General features: G+C 43.5%; 4 protein-coding genes across 11 annotated transcripts; 1 reads left to right on the top strand and 3 right to left on the bottom strand.

Moving 5' to 3' along the window:
• Positions 1 to 382: 382 nt before the first annotated feature.
• Positions 383 to 5,294, top strand: si:dkey-219e21.2 (zinc-binding protein A33). Of its 2 annotated transcripts, none has more exons than XM_035616392.2 (10): positions 383 to 485; positions 1,342 to 1,391; positions 1,737 to 1,873; positions 1,989 to 2,084; positions 2,270 to 2,395; positions 2,583 to 2,702; positions 2,838 to 2,966; positions 3,468 to 3,546; positions 3,717 to 3,743; positions 3,827 to 5,294. In XM_035616392.2, exons 2-10 carry the CDS (start codon positions 1,364 to 1,366, stop codon positions 4,390 to 4,392), a joined length of 1,308 nt encoding a protein of 435 aa, XP_035472285.1. In that variant the 5' UTR covers positions 383 to 485; positions 1,342 to 1,363; the 3' UTR covers positions 4,393 to 5,294. The 2 variants fall into 2 exon arrangements, with proteins under 2 accessions (XP_035472285.1, XP_035472275.1); XM_035616382.2 differs by having other exon boundaries at positions 1,986 to 2,084.
• On the bottom strand, positions 4,999 to 7,470 carry LOC118289424. Its single transcript, XM_035616435.1, has 5 exons — positions 7,272 to 7,470; positions 6,566 to 6,667; positions 6,198 to 6,332; positions 5,845 to 6,005; positions 4,999 to 5,128 (listed from the first exon to the last, which is right to left on the bottom strand). Exons 1-5 carry the CDS (start codon positions 7,429 to 7,431, stop codon positions 5,048 to 5,050), a joined length of 639 nt encoding a protein of 212 aa, XP_035472328.1. The 5' UTR covers positions 7,432 to 7,470; the 3' UTR covers positions 4,999 to 5,047.
• Positions 7,471 to 7,613: 143 nt separating this feature from the next.
• On the bottom strand, positions 7,614 to 14,344 carry LOC118289391 (receptor-type tyrosine-protein phosphatase eta). Of its 2 annotated transcripts, none has more exons than XM_035616360.2 (12): positions 14,205 to 14,344; positions 14,001 to 14,094; positions 13,236 to 13,324; positions 11,893 to 12,178; positions 11,252 to 11,500; positions 10,675 to 10,929; positions 10,305 to 10,428; positions 9,818 to 9,972; positions 9,473 to 9,730; positions 8,747 to 9,013; positions 8,151 to 8,248; positions 7,614 to 7,932 (listed from the first exon to the last, which is right to left on the bottom strand). In XM_035616360.2, the coding sequence occupies exons 2-12, from the start codon at positions 14,047 to 14,049 to the stop codon at positions 7,855 to 7,857; spliced, it is 1,908 nt and encodes a 635-aa protein (XP_035472253.2). In that variant the 5' UTR covers positions 14,050 to 14,094; positions 14,205 to 14,344; the 3' UTR covers positions 7,614 to 7,854. The 2 variants fall into 2 exon arrangements, with proteins under 2 accessions (XP_035472253.2, XP_035472262.2); XM_035616369.2 differs by having other exon boundaries at positions 14,001 to 14,119; positions 14,205 to 14,225.
• A 285-nt stretch (positions 14,345 to 14,629) lies between these two features.
• tp53 (tumor protein p53) lies at positions 14,630 to 21,313 on the bottom strand. Of its 6 annotated transcripts, XR_004796370.2 has the most exons (12): positions 21,075 to 21,313; positions 19,686 to 19,833; positions 19,514 to 19,595; positions 19,199 to 19,390; positions 17,858 to 18,032; positions 17,642 to 17,754; positions 17,330 to 17,439; positions 16,823 to 16,947; positions 16,651 to 16,742; positions 16,484 to 16,554; positions 16,096 to 16,249; positions 14,630 to 15,255 (listed from the first exon to the last, which is right to left on the bottom strand). XR_004796370.2 is itself a non-coding variant. In XM_035651580.2 (11 exons), exons 2-11 carry the CDS (start codon positions 19,772 to 19,774, stop codon positions 16,153 to 16,155), a joined length of 1,146 nt encoding a protein of 381 aa, XP_035507473.1. In that variant the 5' UTR covers positions 19,775 to 19,833; positions 20,983 to 21,312; the 3' UTR covers positions 14,630 to 16,152. The 6 variants fall into 6 exon arrangements, 5 of the variants coding, with proteins under 5 accessions (XP_035507473.1, XP_035507464.1, XP_035507482.1 ...); XM_035651580.2 differs by having other exon boundaries at positions 14,630 to 16,249; positions 20,983 to 21,312; XM_035651571.2 differs by having other exon boundaries at positions 14,630 to 16,249; positions 21,075 to 21,312.
• Positions 21,314 to 25,198: the final 3,885 nt, after the last annotated feature.

Below are 25,198 nucleotides of genomic sequence, written 5' to 3'. Positions count from 1 at the left end.
TTTTATGGAAGTATATGTCGGAGGTGAAGATACGACTGATTACAGCAACTGACGGTAAACGTCTCAAACGATGTCTGTGAAGGCAGATGTCCACAAGTGTCGCGGGCATTACGATGTACACAAATGCACTTGTCCGTTCAGCAAAGTACTGGTGAGTTAAAAAGACCCCGTACATGTCGAGAGGCGCTGGAAATATTGTCAGCAGCGATTCTGTTAATAAATAGCGGCTCGGTGACAGTTTCAGTTACACTTGTGCGTCACTCTCGGTGCTATAAAGCGACTTATCACTGTTATAAAGCCTCGTACCTCCCTTCCCCTCACTGTTGACGTGCCAGCAGCGGCGAGGGGGTTTTCTTGTCAGAGGGCCCCGGGGGGGGGGGGGGGTCATAAACCGGTCCAAAGGTCAGGGAGACGCCGACGGGAACAAGTAGATTGTCGCGGCGACGGAGGCTGTCCAGTCTTCTCCACCGGCAGAGCTGCAACAGGTACGATGAGCATTGATGACGAACTCTGGGCACGGCAGCACAGGCTGCATATGACATTGTGCAGGGCTGTGTTGATATGATAGGAATTTGTAATAACATTTCAATATTTTTTTTCACAATTTATGACGCTTGCCACAGTTTTTGAAGAAGTATTTTTGCATTGTAGGCATAGGTTTATCCCTTTTTTTGTTTTTCTTCTTTGCATTAGATCAGACTCCGCAGGGAAATATATACAATTCTAAAGTTGAAAGGAAAAAGAAATATCTAATTTTCTAAACTGATCACGCATCACGACCAAGTATCACTGATGTACACATCATTGTTAGTGGTCTGTTTTTTTCTTAATTTAATTCAAAGTACAATAAATGAACTATCACTGTCAACAATAATTATTGTTGTATGTAAAGCATTACATTATGTATTATATCTTTACAAGCCTCTGAAGGCTCAACTGAACATATATAGAAATAGTGTTTCTCAACACTTTGTAGCTGTTTCATGTTTACACTTTTTTTTTCATTTGAATTTTCTCAACTAAGACAAGTTAATCTTGAAATATTTCTTAATCTGATTCATGGCTGTAGGTAAAACAATGCTTAAACATTCATTAACATATATTCAAACTCATTTGATAGCATACAGTACTCCTGTACATTAGTATTTCTTCCTTTTGATACTTTAAGTACATGTTTCCAATATTACTTAGACTTTTACATGAGTGACTGTCTCAGTGGAGGGCTTTTACTTGTAAAGGAGTATTTTTTAAAATTTATATTGCAGTATTACAATAGATTTTTTTCTCTCCCCACCACTGCTCACCAAGTTTTTTCTCCTTCATGTGATCTCCTCTTCACAGGAGTGAGGACGCCAGCACCAAGATGAAGGGCATCTTGAAATCTACCAAAAGTAATTTAAAAAAACAAACATTCACATTCATTCAGTGCCATTGATATACTTTTTGTGTAACATGCATGTTATAACCTTTGATCGGCATGGGGAGTTAATGCGACAACGTCATAGTGCTTTTCATTATATCACACACTGATAACGTTTGTTTTTTTAACTCGGGCTGTAAACAGATATCCTTCGAGGGCAATGAAGGGATTTGATCACCGTGTGGAAATATCGATACCGTACATTGCTTTACCCCCTCGGTCGGAATAAATAAAACGCCCTTTCCCCCTCATGGACGACTGGATGTGTGTCCGCGATAACTTTTATTTCTTCTTCTCCTGAATCTCCCTGGTGCAGAGGAGCTGGACGGCAGCACCACCCAGAGCAGCTCCATCGGGGCCCTGCGCTGGACTCTCCCGGAGGAGAACGTCCAGGCCCACAGCTCTGCCCCCAGCAGACCTGGCCCCCCCAACAACCTCACCAAGCACTCACAGGTGGTCTATGTCAAATATCTCTTTTGATACGCTGCGCTTTTACGGTGACCTCTGTTATTTTATGTGTGAGGCGACATAGCGTTTGAATTTGACCCCGATGTGTTTGGAGCAGCAGCGTCCTCGGCAGACCGGCCTGAAGGATCTGCGCAGCCTGCAGGAGTGCGTGCTCTTCATCCAACACTGGAAAGAGCAAGTGGACCAAGTCTGCAAGGTAGGACCCGAGTTGCAAATTGGGAGGGGGGTAAAAAAAAAAAGAAGATGGAATTAGTTTAGTGCATACAGCAATCACTTCATGTGAACCAGAATTTATGTCATTTAAATCTCACAGTAACACACGCCATTCTGATTTTACGCGTGCATGACGGAGTGTGTTTTTGGGCGGGTTTTTTTTGGCAGGGAGGAAGGGATCCAGAGGAAGGCACCGGTAAGAAGGAGAGTTCAGACCCACGTACTGAGCGCAGTCTTGAGGAGAGCAGGAAACTCATCCTGGAGTGGGCGGACGAGCTCCATCACGTCGACAAGGTCCACACACACACACACACACACACACACACACACACACACACACACACACACACACACACACACACACACACACACACACACACACACACACACACACACACACACACACACACACACACACACACACACACACACACACACACACACACACACCAATCTCAACTGAAGGATTCTGTGTCCTCAGCTCCTGAAGGCAACCTCCTGGCCATTGGAGTGTCAAGAAAATAAAGAGGCAAAGGATGCCAATGGGGAAGCCCAAATGAGGATCATGGAGTGGGCAAAGGAGCTGCAGCAAGCAACCGAGGTGAGGAATCCTAAACCGAAAGAGCCCCAAAAAAAGTCAAGTGCATAGGTTTTAGCGGCCATCGCGGTCAGCTGAAAGTTTGCCCTGAACCGTGCCCCATGTCCTTGAACCTAAAAGGGATGGTTGCGTTCGCAGAGTTGCGGCGTGCAGAGCGACAAGCTGGGCAAAGCGCTGCGCCTGCTGGGCCTGAAGAAGAACCGGCTGGTCAACCTGCTGCCCCTGCTGGAGTTCATCACCTGGTCCCTGCTCAAGGAAGACAGCACGGTGAGCAGCGAGGCTTGGAACTCAAGAGGGTCAAAAAAAACAATGCAGGTTATGAACTCGCACAACGTCGGCTTTGAGTGAACCCTGCTCCCTGAATGCGTGCTGGAGCTCAATAAATGAAACGCGGCGGTCGAGTTTATACGACCCAGATCGACTGCTGCCCTGATATCGACGACCTTTGAGAAAACTGATAGCGACTCTGCAGATAAAACGTCGTCACATTCGCAGATGACGGTGTGTTGCTCGTAGCAACGCTTTCTGATTTAAGCTTGAATGGATATTCCAAAGTTGTTGTTGTTGTTGTTTAAAATTTTATCTCATTTGAGTTTGACATGAATACTTGATTTGACTTTGTAGATTTTTTTTTTTGCCCGGTTATGAGCTTGTGCCAACTGGCTTCCAAAAATGGTGCGAAGAGCTTTTGCGTTTGACATTGACGCCGTCACAGACTCACAAGTGAGGATCAGTGATTTTTATTATTTTTTTATTTACATTTTTTAGAAGATGATTCCACAAGTATGGTTACTGGCAAAGCAAAGGACCTGGAAAGCTGGAATTGCGAGATACATCCCCAACTCAGGTGTGTAACGATTTCCAAAAAAAAAAAATCAGTACAGTTTCTCGTTGCATCCGACCTTTTTTCCTACCCTGATAATCAATCTCGCGACCCTTTCACTTTGCCACCGTTTTGCGGGAATTGTCCAACAACTATTGCCTATGATATTTAATGTCCGTTGCTCTATTTTTCAGTTTGGAGTTGGATTTGCAGTGCATCAGGTGAGATCAGTCGGAATCAGTCGGACCAGGAAACCATCATATCCGCCGTGCGATGAGCTGACTTCTCTCTTGTCCCTTAACAGCCGATGTGATTCTTGACCCCATGACCAACCACGCGTGGCTGCTGGTGTCAGACGACCAGCGCATGGTCCAGGAGGCCATCTCGGCATGCGAGCTGCCTCACAGCTCCCAGCGGTTCGACGGCTGGCCGTGTGTGCTGGGCTGGGAGGGCTACAGCGGCGGCCGCCACTACTGGGAGGTGGACATAGCCAACAAGGGCTACTGGCGCGTGGGACTGACGACCGCCGACTCCGAGCGGCAGGGGCGTTTCCAGATGACCCCGAAGCGGGGGTACTGGGCCCTGTGGCGCAGCACGCACGAGTTCTACGCCTGCACCAAGCCAGAGGCGCCGCTGCCCGTCGGCCTCGTGCCTCGACGTATGGGGATCTACTTGGATTACGAAGAGGGCCAGATCTCCTTCTACAACGCAGAGAAAAAGTCCCACATCTACACCTTCACCGGAGACTTCAGAGGGAAGCTGTACCCCCTGTTCGCCCCGCTGGACGGTCGCACACTCATGAGAATCATCCGGCCGCACAACATCTCCACCGAGAGACGCAGACCTTCAGAACTTTTATTGGACACTTGAAGCATTCGAATTTGACTTTGAGGAAATAAATGTCCACGCTGTATTGACCAAAAAGGTACAGGCAAGACTCTTCAGGCTCGTCGGTTACATTCAAAATTCACAAGCGGAGACTTCAAAAAACTAAAGTTAAAATCCCACCAACATTAAAGTTTTTCTTAGGATAAACATGAAACTGAAGCTTCAGTTAAAGACTCAGAAAGACGGAACTATATCTAATGATGTCATCAACAGACATTATGGAAATACATGACACAAACTCAACAAAAGTATTTATCTTACACAATCAAATTTTAAAGAGTATGTATCTGATTATCCAGTTGCTGCATCTACATGCATACATGCATTTTCAGATATTTAATTTACATTGACATCTTTGCTACTTATCTGACTTTTTTTCTGACTTATCTTGTTATCTGGTTATATTTCTTCACAGAGGGAAATTTCTAATTTCACACGTCGAAAAATCTAAATGTGTAAATTGTATTTATAAAAAATAAAGCTCTTAAAGAAAAAAAAAAGCTCTTTTTACAACACTATAGCCTTTGAAACATGAACAAAGTGTAGCTGGAGCAGCGGTGCCATATTCTGACAAATGTGTCCACATTTTTAGTATTAAAAAAAGGCCTCTCTCTTACAAACCCACGGTCCGTACGCATCACAGTCGGCAGCGAACACGCTCCCACCTCCCCGCAGGTCTGCACAGTCCCTGTGATCGGCATCCCACTCCACCGCCAACCTGCAACACACGCACACGTCAAAATATGTGTATATATGTATATGTATGTACAGTATATGTCCTATATCATTTCTATAGTTATGTGCTTGACTTGTACTTATACTGACACATATTACTGGGCATCATCACTTTTACACTATGTATTTAATAAATAGCAGAGTTAAAATTTTTTATTATCAGGTTTTATTCCTTCACATTTAATTTTAGAGGTTTTTGTTCAATAATTTCGGAGTCATATAATTTAACACAACTCATCTTTAACTCGCGTGTTTTATGATGTCGTCCCGTTTAACTGCGGATGTCGACTTACAGCATGTGGTGCCGGGCGCGCGCGTGCGCGCGCGTGCGTGCTTGCGTGTGTGTGTGTAATAACTCAAGAATGCATGGGCAGATTTTCACCAAGCTTAGTGGTAATATTACTAGGGAGGGTGTCCATATCATCCAGATGATTAATATTTGGAGCCGATTAGTCAATGGTCAAAGGTCAAGTTCAACAAAAATATGGTCCAAAATACACATTTTACAAGTACAGAGCCGGAGAGACAATCTGAAGCTCAAATTGATCAGAAAACGATTTCCCGTCATGAAGAAGATAAGAGTGTAATGATCCTAAAAAAAACACATTTTTCCCCTTAGAAAAACACACATACTTCCTCGAAAACCTATTGGATTCTACTAAGGCGGTGTCTTTCCTAACTCTCACTTTGCACAGTTACCATTTCTGCAGCGTCTTCGATCACAGCCAGACTGCCGTTGTGGCCCCGACTAAACCCGGCGCTCGCGCCCCACCGGCGGTTCTCCTGCGGTCCCACAGGGAAGAGGTAGCAGCGACGCCTCCACCACAGCCAGCCGCCCGGACACCACCTGCATCTGGAGTCTACGTGCGGCGGGAGAGGAACAAGTTGACGGGCAGACAAACTGACGATGCAGAAAGTCGGTCGTGAAAGCTCAAACCATATTTCCCAAGTTTAAGGTAAACTTTACTTTTTTTTTTAGGGCCTCTGTGAGGTGTCAAAGCTGCGGGACATCAGATTGGGTTTTTTCCACGAGAGTGGGGCATGTGAATCACCTCGAGTGGCAGTGTGGAGCATCGGGTCCAGATCATGTCGCTCCTTTTGACACAGCTGCAGTTGCTCCTTTCCAGGATAGCTGCTGGGAGTCCGACAAACCTCCGGCGCTGCTCTCCACACGACTGACAAACACACTTTGAACACATACAGTGTATACACAAGATAACACGAGTTGAATAACCGTGATGCGGGTGTGAGGAAATGTCAGACACAAATCTGAAGCAGATGCAGGACGCCAGATTGGTAAAAGGAGAAAGTAAATATTATACGTAACTGGAAAATAGATCTACATGTATATGCAATAAATGGCTTGTACAGTGAATCAAAAATTGACATTTATATGCTTTTTTTTAATATATATACTCACCAAATTGCACCAAGGACAAAAGGAGTCCAGCGAAGAGGATAGTCGTTACCGTGGCAACAGCCACTCCAGCTATTGGATGACAAATTCGATGAGATTCGACGTCTGTGAATCATAAAAACAGCATTTGTCATCGCACCAGGATCTTTATGTAGGTTGTTTTTTTTCAGGACTTCAACTTGACATGTCATCATTGGTAAAGCGATGTTTTTAAATTATTAAATAACAATCATTGATGCCTTTTTAAACTTTCGACTTCAAGAAATGCATCCATTATACTTTGTAACTTTGCTTTAGTGTTAAACCAAAAAATGCATCATTATCTTAAGTATATCATTTAATTTCTTATTTAATCTATATTAAAGTGACAACCCGACACTTAAGAGACAACTTGCAGTTTTAAAACTCCCAAGTTCTTTCCACCCAGTTCATACTTGTCCCCGACACTCATCGGCATAAAACTGAGACATAGGAAAAGTAAACTAGGACTTTGAAACCAGAAAACAAGCTTTGCTTGTTATTATCCCAACTACACAGTAGAACTGTAATATCAGGTGGTACACAAAGTACCATAAAGTACTACAGTCTGACTGTCATACATCTATAGATAATACTGAAAATGGAGTTTACTTCAAGCACAAACACATTTTTAATCAAGAGTAAACTTCATTCACACTAGTTGTGTCAGGAGATGAGCTCAGTAACCGACCTGCAGGAGACTCTCCTTCACCATCGTCGCTCGGGCGTCTCGCCGGTGGATCCATGCTCGGCATTTGATCCTCTTTCGTCTCTCTTTTACTTTGACTCATACAGCCATTTAAAATGTAAATTAAGGCAAAGTGAAGCTCAGTGTTAAAGATTCCGCTCATTAATTATTATCTGTTTGTAAAGGAAGAATTGTGGCGTGTAAAAAAAAACTGCTGAAAAAGTAAAAAAAAAATAAGAAAAACTAAAATGCATAGGGTGAGATACATTTTGGCTTGTTATTTACCATGTGTATCATTTTTTTTTTCAATTTATATAAAAAAAATGTTCCTGCATACATGCAAAACAGAATCAAAAGTAAAACGTTTATTCATTATTTTATTTGAACCTTTACATTTTGGAATATAATCAGTGCGCTTTACATATAAACCGTGGATACATTTCTTAACTCTTTTGCCTGAATATCACACACAACGGCTCTATGTGCACATTTTGGAGCGGCAGCACAATGCAAAAGACGTCAACTGAAATCATGTTGATGAATAAGACGGACCTTCACCGGTACCAATCATTTGAAAAAAATATATTCAAACGTTTTCACTTTCTTGCATCTCGAGATTCCAGACAATGTCGCTCCCCAACAGATCTTTGAAACGTTCTTTCAGCTGCAACACAACATGTAAAGAATTTCCAAAAGCTGTCAACACACACTCATTTATAAATCGATTGTATTAGAAAAACAACAACAAAACCCCCCCACAAAACTCAGCAACTCAATAATTACAGTTTGTCCCTATTCCAAAACTGAGAAAACTGAATTTTTGCCATGAATGTGGACCTCCAAATCCCTGGATTTGTTCTGACCACGTGGTGAATGACGTACCTGACTGAACACGTGGTCCTTTGTGGTTTTTTTGGCACACTGGAGAAGTTGCGGGGAGGAGCACAACATGGACAAACTGAGTTGCCTTTCCTCCGCCACTGGGGAGCAAATGAGAGACGGGCAAAGGGGAAGTGAGGCCGAGGACCAGCGCTCATGTTGTAAAATTTGCATGCGCCAGAAGCAACAACGTCCACTGTGTTCACGGATGATATGGGCGAAAAACATGCAAAGTTAGTGTATGGAACTAAGAAACAAATGTTGTTCAGGTTGCTGTTTTCTAAAACATAACCTTGATATTCAGATCGACAGGCGCCGTCACACCTTTTCTTTAGTTTGGTTTATTCAGGCTGGTGTGAAACCAAACACTTAAAAACAACAACAACTTCAACTAAAGAATTTCTAAGACCTTTTCAAAACCACGTGAAATACACTGAAATGACAGAGAGAAGTGTTTGAGTCCCCCCCCCCTAGAGGAATTGATCTCAAGTCTCTGCCATTTTTTTTCATTTGGCAAACTGAAACTGAAGGTTTAAAAAAAAAAATGGACAGGAACCCCACACGAAGAGCTCGAAACCCACCGGCACCGAGAGCCTCACCTGTAAAATTCGACATGGTCAGTGGCTCACTCCACTCCTCGTCTGTCACCGTTCGCACCTCCAACTCGTACCGGGTCCCCGATTTCAGGTTCTCGAACGTGTGGCTGGTCCGGTTCCCCACGAAGGCGCTCAGGCTGTGGCCCCAGAACCGGGAGCTGAGGCGCACCTGGTACCTGGGACTCAATGCGCTTTCAGGGGCCACCCACTGGAAGGTGAGCCGGGTCTTGCTGCGGGCGAAGACGCTGGCGTCGGTAGGCGGAAGCGGCACTGAACAATTGGGGGGGGATTTGTTTATGCATTTTGATTTTTCATTATAAATGTTTAGTATTTTCAATCAGGCAATGTTATAAGAATGACATGAACTCAAATTCTTCTCAATTCCTTTTGGATTCCCCCCCCACCCCACCCCACCCCAAGCAACAGCCTTTTCATTCGTTTTCATTCTGTAATCACCTCAGTATGAATCAAGTTGTCTTTGTTTTAAGGTTCATCTCACTAAGGTCAATCTCTTCTCATGTCACATGATGCAGCAGCCTCAGAGGGGAGCGTGCCTGTGTTCCCACAGCCTTATGTTCCCACATTTCCTTTTTCATGAATTTGTAGCAGATTTTATCCCCCTTTATTTACCGCACCATTAAACCACCAGGAACGACCGTCAGGACTGAAATCCTGATAATTACAAATTTAAAAAAACACATAAATGGAGGAAATTGAAAAGCAACTCACGGGTGAATTTGGATTCGTTCACCGCCGGGCCTAGGATCTTTCCGCTCACGATGTGGACGATCACCGTGTATTTAGCTCCAGTCCTCAGCTGGAGGAATTGCTTCCGAGGCTCGGTTAGGTTGCTCGTCGTTTCCACGGTTTCACCCTCCAGCCGGAGCAGGACGGTAAAGGATGAGTAATTACCAGCAAGAACAGTCCAGCTGGCATTCAGGTAGTGATGCGATGCGCTCAAATTCAGGTGGGAAACCGGCGCAGGGACTGTGTGGGAGTCACAGTGTCAGACTCGTGACAGAGTTCTGTGAATCAACGGTCAACTACATCAAAAACCATCAAGCAAAGAGCTACCGGTGTAGTTGACGACGATGACCTCGTCTCCCAGTGTGCCGTTGGCCAGTGACCTCACACCGAGCGTTATCCTGGTTCCCATCGGCAGCCCCGTCACTCTCACCTCCTGCCAAGTTTGGCTCCCGCTGCGTTTCACCGTTTTGCTGAACAATACGCTGTTTTGAGGAGAAACGGTCGCTCTGCTCAACAACAGCAGATTATTACAACTTGGGTCTTGTTGTTTTCGCAGATCGCAGTTGCCAGAGACAAACACACAGGTAAAAAAGTTATCCAGGACAGTTTGCATCTCCTTGGTTTAACTCTTACCAACCATAGTCATCTTTGTTGAGGTTGAATGAGTTGTTACGACAGACACTTTCAGTTTTACCTTCAAATAAAGTGATTCAAACTTGGGTCTGTCCGACTCCCCTGAGTAAGTGCAATGTCTGCACTGGCTGTAAACCGTCATAATTGCACTTGAAGTTGTGTCCAATCCACAAACACATACCCCTTGCTGTCATCCGTGGCCTGCACCCAGAAATCTGTGGCACGTCCCTCAGGTGGGCTCCAGCTGAGCAGCAGTGAGTCCATGGTATTTTCAGACACACTCAGGCTGGACACGGGAAGAGGCTCTGACGGAGGAAAAACAAACACACACACACACACACACACACACACACACACACACACACACACACACACACACACACACACACACACACACACACACACACACACACACACACACACACACACACACACACACACACACACACACACACACACACACACACACACACACACACACACACACGTAACTGAGATGAAACAGATGTGGTCTCACTGATTTAGTTCAATTTTAAGTGATACAAACTCACTTGTAAATGTTGTGATGCTCAACCCTTCACTCCTGATGGGTTCAGGTTTGCCCTCGACTACTGTGAAAACGACGAACTTGTACGAGCTTCCGGGCGTCAAATATCTGACCTCCGTTTCCGGCTCCACACTTTGACTTTCATTGCCGTGGACATCAATAATATACATGCTCACATTTCCAACTGGCTTGCCCCATCTCAGAGAGACAGACGTTACTGTCACATTGGTCACCGTGAGATTATTGACTTTGTTAGGTTCTGAAAAATAAAAATTAAAAATTAAATAAAAGGAGAAGTTAAGCGGAGAGTGTGGGTTGGGGTGGTGGGGAGAACAGCTCTCACGTCATCACATTTTTGTGCGCGTGTGACATCCAGGAGCAAATAATATTTGAAATGTTGTTGACACTCAAATGCTCACGGCTAAACATTATTATATTATATTATTTTTATGAATAAATATTATCAAAACACTGTGGCTATGACACAAGCCTATAATATATAAGCAGATGAGTAATTTTAAGAGAACAAGTGGGGACGACTCTAAACGACAGTTACTTTGACACAGTCAGATGTGACTCACTGGTGTAGAAGGTGACTTCCTGGGGGTTGAGGTCTCGCCCACATTTAACAGGGAAGACCTGGACAGAGTAGCGGGTGCCTGCCATCAGGTCGGAAAGGTCAGTGGTCAAAATATCCTGGTTCTCGTCCCGAGGTTCGCCACCGACTACCTCTACGCGGTGATGGCTGATGTTCGCTGGCACAGGCAGCCACGAGAGGACTGCGCTGCCGGACGTCACGTTGGTCACGCTGGCTCGGCCGACGAAGCGATCTGCGGTTGGAAAACAAAAGATGTAGCACAGCTCGTGTCGTCGCACACGTAGAAGCGAAAGCTTAAACACAGGTGCACCTTTTGTTGCCGGGTGATAGATTGAGTCGCTTTTGGTTGTAATTGTCACTAGTTTCTTTTTCCACGCGTTGCTTCAGGAACTTTGCGGAAACCTTTCGGCGGGACGTTTCTGGACTGGAATTAACACTGTGATCGACTGTAATTTTGTTCCACCGCTAAATAAACAAGCGACATGGGGGGAAAACAAATATGTTCATGGCGGTGGGTGCAAATTGACACAACACTTAATAATATAATGGGACAGGATGGTGATCTTTCGTTTTGTGAAGCGTGGGACCTACGTGTACAACAAAGGGGCTTCGAATGAGTCGTACCATCATAGCAAATGAAAGGCAGAGGATCTGAGCAGTTCTTTTCAACCCAGGCCCCAAAGCTGAGCATGGCCACACAAGAGTCTCCGACGTGACTCCTCTTAAACCCCGGATACCAGTTCTGGAAGGTGAGGGGATCCTCGTTGGCCCAGCGGCTCCAGGGCACGTTGGTGGATTTGCTGGCGGAGGGGACATTCTGGCGGAGGCCGATCCAGGAGTCATTGGCTAACTTCTGGGCAACGGTCTGGATGTTGCCTGGGGTCAGAGTCACCAGCTCTTTGTAACAGATCTGGTGACACGTGAAGGGGCACAGTCATTTCCCTTTTACAGCTGAGCGGCGTCATCTGTCTGATCTAGCATTTCATCAACGAATAAACAAATGTTGAATTTGCATACAGACAGATATTCAAGACCTCCAAACGATTAATCCTGAAGACTTTTGGTCATGAAATGTCACTAATCCAGTGGACCGGATTCGCACAAAATGTTGGGACATTGAACATAACCGTTCATGGACGTTTAATGTCCCACTCCTCAAGGTGAAATATCTCGTCAGTAACCCGAGGGACTTCCTTGACATTTTGGTACGGGGACATCATTTTGCTACCTGTGGCCACTCTTAAGTTTACCCGCAGTTTCCAGCCTTTGATGCTTGAGCTCACCTCCAGCTGTACAGCCTTCTATTTACCGAACAAAGAGTGGAATCAACTGTCTCGGCAAAAGATATTCCCGCAGTTTCTTTGAGTTGTTAAGGAAATTGTTCCAGTGAGTGTTGGTGAATGTCTACAGCTCATTTCCCTGAATTTGGGAAAAGGCATCGCTTTGACACCAATGCCCCAGCAATTCAATATGAAATCACTGTAAATTTTATTCTCCAAGGCAGCTACACCATCAGGGAAAAAGAATAACCATTGGTTTGCTGAACTTGGCAGAACACGTCCTGATTTTGCCAAGTGGCTGTTAAGGTCCTAAAACCAACAATTTGATTTTGGTCCCTGAGACAGCAATTGCCTCAGCCAATCTGATGTCAGAGAGCAACCCTAACCCCTTACCCTATACAAAATGTTGGTCTCGGGACAGCAACTGCTTGGCAAATTCTTAATCGGTTTCTAATCCAACAGACGCAACATCAAAAGAATTAACCTCATCGTAATCTAAAAATTTCTACCACCGTTTTACCATTTTTGTTCTGTGTCAGTTTTTTTTCTGTATAATCATGCAGCTCCACACTCACACGACTCTGTCATCCGAGTCCCAACGTTTCCAGTACTTTCCCACATTCTGGCCTCTTGTTTGTGCCTTTTTTGTTTTTGGTACCTAAACACCAAGGTTCATGCTTCATGTACCTGGCAATGTGTCCTGGCCTCATCCCAGCTGAGTTCTGTCGACTCGAAGAAGTATTCTTGCTCGGCACCGCTGTGCATCGACATCAGCGCTGCACAGAAACGTACACAGACGAGATCACAGATGCAAAGATAGTTATTTTTCTCCTCCCATCCTTCAATAATTGAACGTATTTCTACCATGAACACACAAACATGGCATAATTACTTATTCTTCATATTTATGTTAAACATGTTTTTCAGAATTGGCAGCTGTAATTTTAGTACGATTGCAAAAGAATTCAGATGAAAATATTCACTATTATTTTTTTTATTTTTATGCTTTATGAGATGACTACAATATACAAAAACACAACCCAGAGACTTGTGGATGTGGATATTACTCAGTGTAGACTTTGTAGGAAAAGGGTTAGTTACATCACGTGAGTAGTTATTATTTCACATTATACTGAAGGGCTCAGTGCTGTAATACATAGCTGGGTGAAAAATTATTCATCAATAATTCTGATATTATAATCTCTAATTGTCAGGGTTTTTTTTGCGGTTGTAGAATTTGTGTATTCAGGTTTTACATTGCTGGTCAGACAAAAAAAACATTTGAAGACATCACCTCAGGCACTGTATGATTTCAATGTGAATTTAAAAAAGATAGTATTGGTAAAAAAAAATAATAAGCAGACTTATTTTAATGATGATGATTATTTGCAACACTCAAATGTAATACATGGCCTATAGAATGAGCTGAATATATAGATATTTAGGACTCACCCCAAGATAATAAAATACAGACTTTATTCTGCAGAGATAACTTTCTCATTTTGGCTTCCAGTAGATCCTGTATGATGTCACCAGAGAACAGCTACTGTAAAATAAATTAAAAAAACAGGCTGAACGCCACAGTACAAAACTATTATTGAAAAATCACTTTAAAACTTTGGGGGAAATTGTATTTGTTGATGTCCGACTACTCACCCAAGCCACAGATGCGTCCTGACTGGTGAACTGGGAGGGAAATAATTTCACTCACTCACTCACTCACTCACACACACACACACACACACACACACACACACACACACACACACACACACACACACACACACACACACACACACACACACACACACACACACACACACACACACACACACACACACACACACACACACACACACACACACACACACACACACACACACACACACACACACACACACACACACACACACACACACACACACACACACACACACACACACACACACACACACACACACACACACACGTTGGTTTTGCATCTAACTTCCAGGAAAAATATGAATATGAAAAACCAGGGCAGTAAACATGTAAAATAATAACCTGGCGGGGAGCAGTAACCAATAACAGAACACAGGAGATTCTTATGACATTAAGCATTTATTTTGGCTTAAAGCTTTGACTAACAAAAATGCAAATTAGTACAAAAAGAGAAACATGTTGAAAAACAATCAGTAGAAAGATAAACCTCTTATATAAAACTAAGTTCCCAAATAATCTATAAAAGATACAGAAATTTAAAATAAAAAAATGAAAATGCCTTAAGTATACTTTTATGGCAGTGTAAAAAAGCAAAGAGAGGTTTTTATTAATTGCCAGTGATTGGTCACACAAAAAATAATGTGAAGTGCTGATTACATGACAAGCTGCATGAACTGTAGATGGAGGTTGAAAAAACAAAACTCAATAATGTTTCCATATCTTAACAAACGTCCTGATAATTCTTTCATTCCATGTAAAGGAAAAATAAACTGTCATATTGTGTCGGAGTTCCGTTGCCAAATATCCAAATGAAAATATTCCCGCATTTCAAAAAAAAAAACAACAACAACAAAAAGACAAACAAACAAACAAACAAAACCCCGCTCCTCTCACATCTTTCTTTTCCACAGAAGTGTAATTGTGTTGCTGCGTATAAAAACTCACGGTTACTAAATAAGGCGATTGAGTTTTCAGGATGATCCAGCCAGCCCCTCATCTACCAAATCTAGTCACATGACGAAAAAAAAACAACACATCATCATCTTGCCTATGAGAAACATCACCACGAATAAAGAAGTGTCACTGAGGAGGACATACATATTCAAGAGTAACAAAATTTTAAGAAAAAAATAACATAAAATGCCACTCAGTCACATCTGCAAATTCATTAATTATGAATTACATTGGTTCCTTTGTTGTTTTTTAGCTCAAGTTTTTTTGCACAGTACATTTAATCCGTTTGACAGCAAAACACTGGCCCCATTTCTTCACACAGGTACGGGAAACTGTGTGTATTTGTATGGACTGTGGTACATTAATGGAAGCTAACATGTTTTCACAAGAGTGACTTTGGACTTCTTCAAGATAAATGGCAGTGACTCGTTTTTTCTGCTCATGATCCTTTGTAATCGAACATGTGCCTCAACCGCTCGATTTTTCTCTTTCATCAAATTAAGATCATCTTTTTATTCTTTTTTAAACCAAGACAAGAGATCTCTTTGGTTTTCCATCAAACTGAACGGAATGCATTATTAATGCCGACTCAAATTATAATCCCAGCCAAGATTAACACTGATTAAATCCAGTCAATCCAACCCAGTGCAGAGGAGGAGGAGTCGGGGCCTGCTTACAGCATCGACTTCTCTCCTCTACATATTGCATTCAACCTTTACTGAGTTGCATACATCCCAAAGAGACACTGCACAGTACGTGGGGTACAGTAAATGTCAAGGCAGTACAGTTATCAGCTTAAGTGATCAAGTTTTCTTGACGGCAGGAGGCGATTTGGGGTTCCAATGGCGAGTAAAAAAAATGTAAAAAAGCAACCTGAAAAAAACATAAACACCTGATGGCATGGAAGGATTAATAGATGTTTGCTGTCGTGGTCGAGGCGACGAGCCGCTCAGTCGCTATCGCTCCGCTCGCCTCTTGGCATGAGTCGCTTCCCGCTGGAGGGCAGAGGCGCCTCCTGCTTCACGGAGACCTTTGACTTGGTTTTGCTGTGGAAGAACGGACCAGGCAGATGTGACACGTGAAATGGTTTGGCGTCTAATATTTCAATGCGGATGAGATTCAGACAAAAAAATTAAATAAAAATGCAGTTTTGCTCTAAGCTTTTTGGGAGTCTAATATAATGAGGAATATTATCTAACAACAGGCTATACACGTTAAGCAGTTAAGTTAGAAGTTCAGTCGACCGTGGGTGAAAGAGGTTGTTCTGACAAGTTTCTTACTTTTCTTTGTCGAGCAGCTCCAGACCGTCGTTGATTTTCTTAAACATTTCATAGCGCTCACGACCACGAATCTGCCGTAGAAATCACATGGAAATTATTCACGGCATAGAAAATATTGAGAGAGGGGGAAAAAAAATATTTTGTACCACATCTGCATCTTTACATACGTTAAGAACGTACACCTCCTTGTCTTCTTCCTCAGCGCTGGAGGCAGACTTGGATTTCTTCACAGAAGTCGTGCAGGGAGGCGGGTTGCTCTCTGAGACAAAAAGTGGGGTTAGCGAGGGAACAGTCAAAGGATTGGAAACTGAACTACAATAGGACGATAAACAAACGTACTTCGTTTTTTGGTTTGTTTGGTGCCGTTTTGCGTCTTGGTGCTGTTTTCCTCCTCGGTTTTTCGGTCCCTCCCGGGACATGCACAGACACGCACCTCGAAGCACCTCCTGCCCAACACCAGTCCCCTGGGAAGGAGAAGAACAGCAGGGTTCAAGGATTAAAAAGAAAATTTAAAAAAAAGCTTTACAGAGCAGTATAAAACAAAATCAAATATAAACTGTAAGAGTTTATATTTGAGCGTTACAAGCAGTTTGAAAAATGTGAACATATATCCATTGCCACCATGTTGCCCATCCCCCCCGAAGACTTTTATTCCATTTCCATATCTTCCTCACACACACTTTGTATTGCTTTTGTGCACACACTTTCATCTCTACAAAAGTGTACAAAGTTCTTACATTTTGCAAAGGTCAGATAGAAGAAGAAATTACATGATAGGCCTTGTGATATAAACCCTCTGAAAATCAAGGATTAAAAAAAAAAAAAAAAAGAAGAAGCAAGACTTACTCTGGACTCTCGAGGGTCAGGATGGTGAGGATTGGCCTGCGGTTCATGCCGCCCATGCACGAGCTGTTACACATGAAGCTCAGCAGGATGGTCGTCATCTCGGAGCCCAACTGAAGCGAGAAAAGCACGTGTTTATTCAACGCTTGTTGAGGTTTAAACGACAAGGAGGGAAACAAAACTTAGTCTAAAAAAGACTGCCTTGGCGTTCTCAATGAAAGAAACATTACAAGGCATTGAATGGTCATATTCTCGCACGGATATATATATACAAATGCTCAATGATAAAAAGAAGATTGAGTGGGGAAGCCACACCTGGGGGGTCTCGTAGGGGACGGTCACACTCTGCCTCTTTGTGTGCTGGTCTTCAAAATACTGAGCCCGCTGGTTTCCCTCCACTCTGATCAGATGGCTGCGATGCTCCACAGCTAAATGATAAAAAACGCAATTAGAAAAAGATTATCAAAAATCACCTCAGATCAATTATGCTCACAACGAGATTCTTCTAGGGATGACAAAAGTTTTCCTCACCGTCCACATTCTGGTGATGGGGACATCTGCGGACCACGTCGGCCACATGCTCCGTTTTCTTGTAAACCGCGGTGGCTCGGAGGACGGCGCCCTGAGGAGGCTCTTTGCTCACGTACACTTCCACGGGGCTGGTTTTTGCCAGCTGGCAATACAGCTTGTTGAGAAGCTCCGAAAACTTGAGAGAGACACAGGGAGAGAGCCGTACATCTCAATAATGTCTCTCGTGGGCTCTTGGAGTGCACACAGTATGTGATGACTCAAAAACCAAGCACTAGTTTTTAAATCTGTCCCAGAAAATAAAAATTTGCACACTATTCTTAAAAGTTTGGTCCAAGTAGTTGAAATTACTCTCTACTCTCAAGAAGCAAACATAAACTACGTGCTAAGTTCTCCAGAACAGTGAGGGCAGATCTACGAAATAAAATTAAAGTAGTTTTTACCTTGCTATAGTCCATTTTTAACCGTTTCGGTGCTGGAGTGAGACGGCGCAGGAACATGTCCCGTCATGTCAGAGCTGCACTTTACCACCAGATAGGGGTCAGGGGCGGGAGTCTCAGGGCAGACCACCCTAACCCCCAGCTAAACTGGCCAACCGAGGAACGCGGCTGTGTGAGTCACCATAGAGACACGGATGCCATTGGCTCGTCAAACCAAACGACTAACTCTGGACCTTAAAATTTTGCAAATCGTCACAATGAGATTCCACATGAATGCCACCGCGAGAGATACGAATGAATGGATTTCTAACGCGACTCTGTGGTAAGGTGAGATTATAATTCTACTGTTAATCAAAGAGATTTTAAACCGTTTAATACAGTTTTAAATAAGTTTGGAGGGTGATAAATTCCACCAAGTGAGCTCACCAAAACTTTTCAATTCAGAAAGTTCAAAAATTGAACTTTGAGTAAATTAGTATTTGAATGTAACTTAGTCAATGGGAGGAAAAAATAAATAAAAGAAGAAGAATGAAGTTCGTAATAATTACACTATGGAAAGAGGAATCTCAGTTTAAATGGTGAATGAGCCTCAAGACTGAAAGGCTTTGGAAATTCCTTTTGTCTCGGGCGAAGAGCTCAAACATCAGCCTGGGCTGCCTTCCAAGTTTGGTTGCACGACAGTCTGCTGTGGCTGTGAGTTAAAGCTTAACATAACATTTAGCATCAAGCATCTAGATTCTAGGCTAGAGTAATTCTGTTAAAATGATAGACAATTTTCAGAAAAGTACAGATTTTTGTTGCTGATGTAGATAAAAGGGCAAAGAATTTGCCTTAGAAATAATGTGCAGCACATTTACCAGTCCGTTTAAAAAGATTAAGAATTTCTAGGCTTGGGATAACTTACTGTCGAGGTGACGGATTTGGCCGTCCCTGACTTTTGGAATCGCAAATTGAATCCGTATTCCCCAGGATAGTCCGTGGTAACGGGTACTGTGGACGCCGGCGGGGTTGTGATGCCATCTTTTGTCACCGTCTCTGCGGGAAGTTCGAAGAGCTTCTCGTCAAAGTCCTTGGTGAGCGCCTGCTCATTAATGAGCTGCAAAAAAAGAGACAAAATAAGCTGTAGTGTGTCAGTTGGCCTCCACAAATGAACAAGCTCGGATTTAAGTTACCTTTATATGAATATTGATTGATATCTAAACACAACGCGCATGCTTACCATCATGTCAACGCCGTCTGTCCTGCAGGACCCATTGTGGATAATATCCGTCGCCGGAAGCGTGGTGATGTCATAACTGAGCCTGCAAAAAACAAAACACACCAGTTAGCTTTCCAGGAAGCAATTTTCTTCTAATTCTCTATTACATCGATTATCAAAAACAATAGCTTACACGTTGTCCCACAGCTCCATAAAGGAGTCCTGGCTCAGGGGCAGGGTCTGGCTCAGGTGCAGATTGTCGAGGCTTTCCCCTTCCATCATCTTCCTCTCGCCTTCCCCCAGCAGAGATGAAATAAGGGAAGAGGAGCGACGCAGGAGTGCTGTGGCGAGAAACAGGAAGCGAGAGCTTGTGTTAGACCGGTTAAGATTACAACAGCTCGATTTGATTTACCGCAATCATTTCGATGGGCTGTCAGCTTTTTATGGATTCATCGATTTGTGAGAGCTGCAACAGTTAATCGCTTTGTAATCTTCAACTTTTTCTTGATAATTCTCTGATTTCATCTTCTTAAATGTGAATATTTGCTGGTTTCTTTGCTCCTCTGTGACATTAAACTAAATATCTTGGTGGTGTGTGGACAAAACCAAACATCCTCTTGGGGTTTGGGAAACACCCATTTTTTGGGCCCAAACAACTTATCGACAAGATTCATCGACAGATTTATCGATGAGTGAAAACAATATGCTGAATAACAATCATCATAATGTCCTAGGGTTCAACATGGTTGTTTTTTTTCAATGTTAAAAATCTCAAACAAATAAAACAGTTCTGCAGTATTTGATTTACCCTAATATACAATCAAGGGGGAAATAAGCAAATCCCAAAAGACGAGAAAACAGAACCTCAGAACTTGTTTACGTTTCGCTTGACAACATGCATCTTAGTTATTCGAAACAGTTGCCCAGTCATCAACGAGGACTGATCGGTGTCAGGTCAACACGTCGGTTTCTAACAGAAAGGAATCGATGCCCCTCCGGAAAAGAAAAAAGAAGTTATACCCACGATGCTGCCACACAGGAAGTACGAGTTCACCAAGGAAAAACAAATAAATAAAGTAGGCCTCCTGCTCTCTGGGCTCACTAACCCAAACCTGCGTGACCAGTTTTTCTTCTTTTTTTTAAAGCACAGATTTCAGTTTAGCTCGGGGAAAATTAAGTCGGGGAGGAAACTCGGTTAAGCTCAGTGGAGTTACTCGGCTCTCAAACAAAACAGTCGACACGGAAACATTGTTAGCATGCTAACGCTAGCTAGCCATTTTCTGTCGAGCAAGGAAGGCCCGCAAAAAAGACTGAATGAACCCGGCTTTACCAGGCCGCCGATTCGCCACTTTCCGCCGCCATGACGAAAAAATATTATGACTTCATACGGAGCCAAAAAAAGAAAAAGTGCAAACGTTCACACACTTATCGATTGTGCGACAAAGGATTTTTTTTTTCGTGTTGGCTAGCGAACTTTCTCGTTAGCTTACCTAGCTAACCACGTTAGCACTACGCTTCGGAACTCGAGCGAGTAACGTAAAGCTAAGTTGCGTCCAAAAAAACTTTCTTTTACGGTCTTCACCGGCTCTGCCGATGGGAGGTGCAGGGACACGCGGCTACCTCGTACTTCCCCGCTACCGTCGTCCGAACGAGGCGAGTCACCCGTGAGAGTGGCGACGGGGGCGAGCTGGAGCGACCCGCAAAAAAAAGCCAAAATATTATGAGGCACGGCGGCGCACGTTGTTGTTGTTCGGGGATTCCCACGAAGACGGTCGGGGGCCGGGCGCTGCTATTTATCACCGCCTAGCGTCCAATCCGCGGAGCGTCCCGGCTCTCCTGACGCGCTCAAACGCAACACTGCGAAATACTCAGTGCCGCTTTCAAAACTATCGGAAATATTACAACTTAAGAAACCACAATACAAAGCAAAGACTCAATTACAAAGTTCATCTCGTATAAATATTTTAATAAATAACATGATGTGGATATGTTACCATATGCTGACTTGGCTTGGCACTATATATGAGTGCATATGTGCACTCATATATATGCTTCCTACAAATAATATTGGAATCATTTATGTAAGAATATTGCTAAGCTTGCCATATATCTTATCAACAAGGAATCATTTTAAGAATTGATTAATATCCAACTTAGAGTAAATGATAATTTCATAATAAATAGCTGCTGTATATTCGTTGAGTTAGACTTCATTGATATGGTCTCTTTGCTCAATATGTAGATGTTTATTTTGCTGTTGTTGTATCAGTTGTTTTTTCAGAAGAATATAAAACAGTATTTACTATAACATTTTATTAACATAGTAAAAAATCTCTCATAGGGAGTTTCATAAAGATCAAGTACAGGGCTTTGGCTACATTTGAAACTAACAACTACGCATCTTATGTAATTATGATGTATTATTTTCCATTCGGTGATATTGTTGTATAAAGAGTTGTAGAGCTCAAATATGTGTTTTGCTTTAGTCTATTATGGATCGCAGGGACTTTTCTCATTCACTGAGTGTATTACACTTGAAGGCAACATGAAGGGGAAAAAAATGATGCAAAGTAAGTGAGTGTTGAAAAGTTGCATCATAGACTTACATAAACTCACTGAATATAGTACATCACGTGTAGCCAGTTTTCAATCTCAAATATGAGTCTCTGATGTGCTGTGGGTGATTTTCAACATAAAGAGCTACACCCTCAGGAAACACTTACAGAAAATGTACTGAAAGGTAAAAATACCTTTCAACTATACCGTAACATTGTGAGGCAAAAGCATTGTTGCTGTAAAATGAAAACATATCCTTTTTCAGTATTTTCTTCAGGAGGTTTTTAATTTTAATTTAAAGCGGGGCCCATGTCAGAAACATGGAGGTGTTCGGTCTAATCATGACACAATTCCAGAAACAACATGAAAATGTACCAAAAAACAAGCGTCACTCTTGGCGGTTTTAGTTGTGATTGTGACAAGTTTATCTTTCAACGATGAACCCAGTGCATGCTTCTGTCTCCTTCCGGTGAGGTTAAGGGTCAACTCGGGAGCCTCGTCCCTGGAGTGGGCAGTGTCAGCGTCTCATTCGTCGGCTGTCAGGGATGGTTTCCTCCTGCGTGGGTCTGGACGTTTTCCCTCCCTTTACATTGTGCACAGAAAGACCACAGTTTGAGTTTTTAAATCAGCTGATCTCACACTTAAAAACACACTGACGTGATTTCATAATCTTCTCCAACAGGCTGTGTGACGTCGCCTCGCCTCACCCTTCAAACGCCCCTTTGCTGATAAGATACACTTCTACGCCGCAGGGGCTGCAGAGAAACTCAGATGACTCCAGTCATGCCACTCGTGCCACGCTGCTGGTGTCTTGTCCTGAACTGGCACCCGGGAGTCACATCCAAATACTACGCTGTTGAATGCTGGTCCTCGTCCTTCTCTCGGGGCGCACAGCGGTTCTCGGTGCCACTTTGGGTCCACGCGGCGGTTTGACCTTTGAATGAATGTGCCGATGGTGCCAGCGGGTTCACTGTGAACTCGATCCTGTGTGGCACTGCATATAGACACAATAATGAGGTCTAACAGAACAGGATCAGGCCAGAGAGGCAAAAGAACATGTGCGTCATTGTTTTAGAGTGATTTAAATGTTGGTGCAGGTGGTTTAGTAAATTTAATGCCATGCGGAATTTAATATTTTCTTGTAGCGTGCCTGTTGTGGCACATGACGTGTGATTTTTCTTTTCCCTTTTGCATTCCTACTGTTTGAGCCTGGCAATTTCTTTCCTGTGTGATTTACTGGTTCGTGTTGTAATTCAGTCATAAGTCATGTGTTTGTCTGTTGTGCGGAGCCAGACTGAGTCGCATGCAGCAGATTTGATTTTCCCAAGGTGCCACCATCAGAGGCTCCAAGACGTAACCCGAGCTACATGCTGGATCTAGTGCCAGTCTGCTGCTCCCTCACACGTTTTAGTAACGACTATGTGAACTCGGCCCCAGCGGCCTGTTTCATTTGCAGTGTATTTTGTATATTGTTGGACCAGCACAGGAATATGATTTTACCATTTCAGCATTTCTTGTTAATCTTCACGGCTCCAGTCATGCCAACTTGTGCCACGCTGCTGGTTTCTTGTCCCACTACGATTTCATTCATCATGTGATAACTCTAAGAATGTGCTTCTCCCACACTTAGCACCGCTGTGTCTTTTGATACGTCTGAAAATGTGATGCTTTTCCCCACCACATAGGAAAAAGAGAAAATGTAACTTATCACAGTATTATTTACGTCTCTCACCCTCATCAGTGATGTTTGTTTCCAGGGTTTTTGGACACTTGAATTTAGATTTTTTTTTTTCTCCCGTTAAACAACTGGGCAACACCTGCCACCCATCACGCGACTCCCTTTGCTGAAGCATGATTTTAAACCTGCCGACCTCACCGACCACACATACACACACACACACACACACACTCAACAGAGACTAGAGATCCCAATGGGGCAGTGAAGACAGAGCCATGGTTCCAGTTAATGTCTGTAGGGACAAAACACACACAAACAAACATAGTTAAACAAAACCATATAAAACTATATAATATGTACAACTATATTAGTATAACATATTTAAAACGATATTATTTCCATCACGGTGAGTAATGAGGGCTGTTCATTTAGCGATAACAATGGCAACTAATAAGAGACCTGTGAGCCTGTGTAAATACTGTCCCTCCTTGTCTTGACCTGTGTGGTGTGTGTGTGTGTGTGTGTGTGTGTGTGTGTGTGTGTGTGTGTGTGTGTGAACTCGCGCCGGTTTCCAGTTTGGGGACAACACAGGTGACATTTTGTGAAAGAAGTGCTGAACAGATGAATTTGGTTCAAAGTATTTTTTTGCGAGCTCGTGAGTGTGAGCTTGTTCCTGCCTGATCCAAGTTTGTACTCCATCATTATTCTTGGCTCTCTCTGTATGAATTCATGTGATACTTTATGGAAATGTAACATCATCTCTGACTGTCCCCCCTCTGCGCATTCGAAACCATTAAACTATGCAGGTTGGGACTCCATGCCACTGTGTCGGATGGTGTAAAGTTTCTCTACATTTAGTCAGAGCCACACACGCACACTTGACAGTGTTCGGGGCCCCTGGCTCTGGATGAGGGGTGTCAAGTTCCCCCCCCCCCCAACTCCTTCTCTATGTGTGAATGAGGGCAGCAGAAGGAAAAGGCAGGGGGGATAATGGGGGTGTGTCTGAAAGGGCTGGGCTTGTATCTTTTTTATTGAGAGACCAAGAGCAGATATTTTTCCACTGAACTCTCCGGCAGATACAGTAACACAACGTCACTCTCATCCACCAACGGCCGCTGCTAACTCAGGTGGCCGAGACCAAATTTAGGCCCCACCTGTTGCCCCGCTGGAGGACCATTGGGCTTTGTTGTGTGCAAGAGAGGGGGGGAGGGTTTGTGGAACAGGGTGAGCGTGTGGTGCGTGACCTCTTTGGCATGTGAGCTGAAATAGAAAGGGATTTATGGTTGTTGGGAAGACAGACAATGGCAACCAGGGGCGTCAAAGACGAGCCCCCTCTTCGCAGCATGAGAAATGTTGAGTCATAGCCGGTGGCAGGCCGGACTCTTACTAGGGTTCGCCTGAGGTCCAGCACCTGCGCAACCGTGCAGCCTCCATATCTTACCTGAACTATGCTGGTGAATAAGCTGCAAAGC

Source organism: Scophthalmus maximus, chromosome 12 (assembly GCF_022379125.1).
Source record: "Scophthalmus maximus strain ysfricsl-2021 chromosome 12, ASM2237912v1, whole genome shotgun sequence".
Taxonomy (NCBI): domain Eukaryota; kingdom Metazoa; phylum Chordata; class Actinopteri; order Pleuronectiformes; family Scophthalmidae; genus Scophthalmus; species Scophthalmus maximus.
This window is presented reverse-complemented; position numbering and strand designations above follow the sequence as displayed.

Coding starts and splice junctions, on each gene's coding strand:
- si:dkey-219e21.2 (XM_035616382.2), top strand. CDS start 1,364: ATGAAGGGCATCTTGAAATCTACCAAAA. Junction 2,967..3,467: donor TGCTCAAGGAAGACAGCACG/GTGAGCAGCGAG, acceptor TACATTTTTTAG/AAGATGATTCCACAAGTATG. Junction 3,744..3,826: donor TTGGATTTGCAGTGCATCAG/GTGAGATCAGTC, acceptor GTCCCTTAACAG/CCGATGTGATTCTTGACCCC.
- LOC118289424 (XM_035616435.1), bottom strand. CDS start 7,431: ATGAGCGGAATCTTTAACACTGAGCTTCACTTTGCCTTAATTTACATT. Junction 6,668..7,271: donor TGAAGGAGAGTCTCCTGCAG/GTCGGTTACTGA, acceptor TATGATTCACAG/ACGTCGAATCTCATCGAATT. Junction 5,129..5,844: donor TCGAAGACGCTGCAGAAATG/GTAACTGTGCAA, acceptor CGTGTGTTGCAG/GTTGGCGGTGGAGTGGGATG.
- LOC118289391 (XM_035616360.2), bottom strand. CDS start 14,049: ATGAGAAAGTTATCTCTGCAGAATAAAGTCTGTATTTTATTATCTTGG. Junction 11,501..11,892: donor GCCTTTCATTTGCTATGATG/GTACGACTCATT, acceptor TTCCAACCGCAG/ATCGCTTCGTCGGCCGAGCC. Junction 8,249..8,746: donor GACCATGTCGAATTTTACAG/GTGAGGCTCTCG, acceptor TTTGCTCCCCAG/TGGCGGAGGAAAGGCAACTC.
- tp53 (XM_035651580.2), bottom strand. CDS start 19,774: ATGATGGAAGGGGAAAGCCTCGACAATCTGCACCTGAGCCAGACCCTG. Junction 18,033..19,198: donor CCAAATCCGTCACCTCGACA/GTAAGTTATCCC, acceptor GTCTCTCTCAAG/TTTTCGGAGCTTCTCAACAA. Junction 17,755..17,857: donor CCATCACCAGAATGTGGACG/GTGAGGAAAACT, acceptor TTTATCATTTAG/CTGTGGAGCATCGCAGCCAT.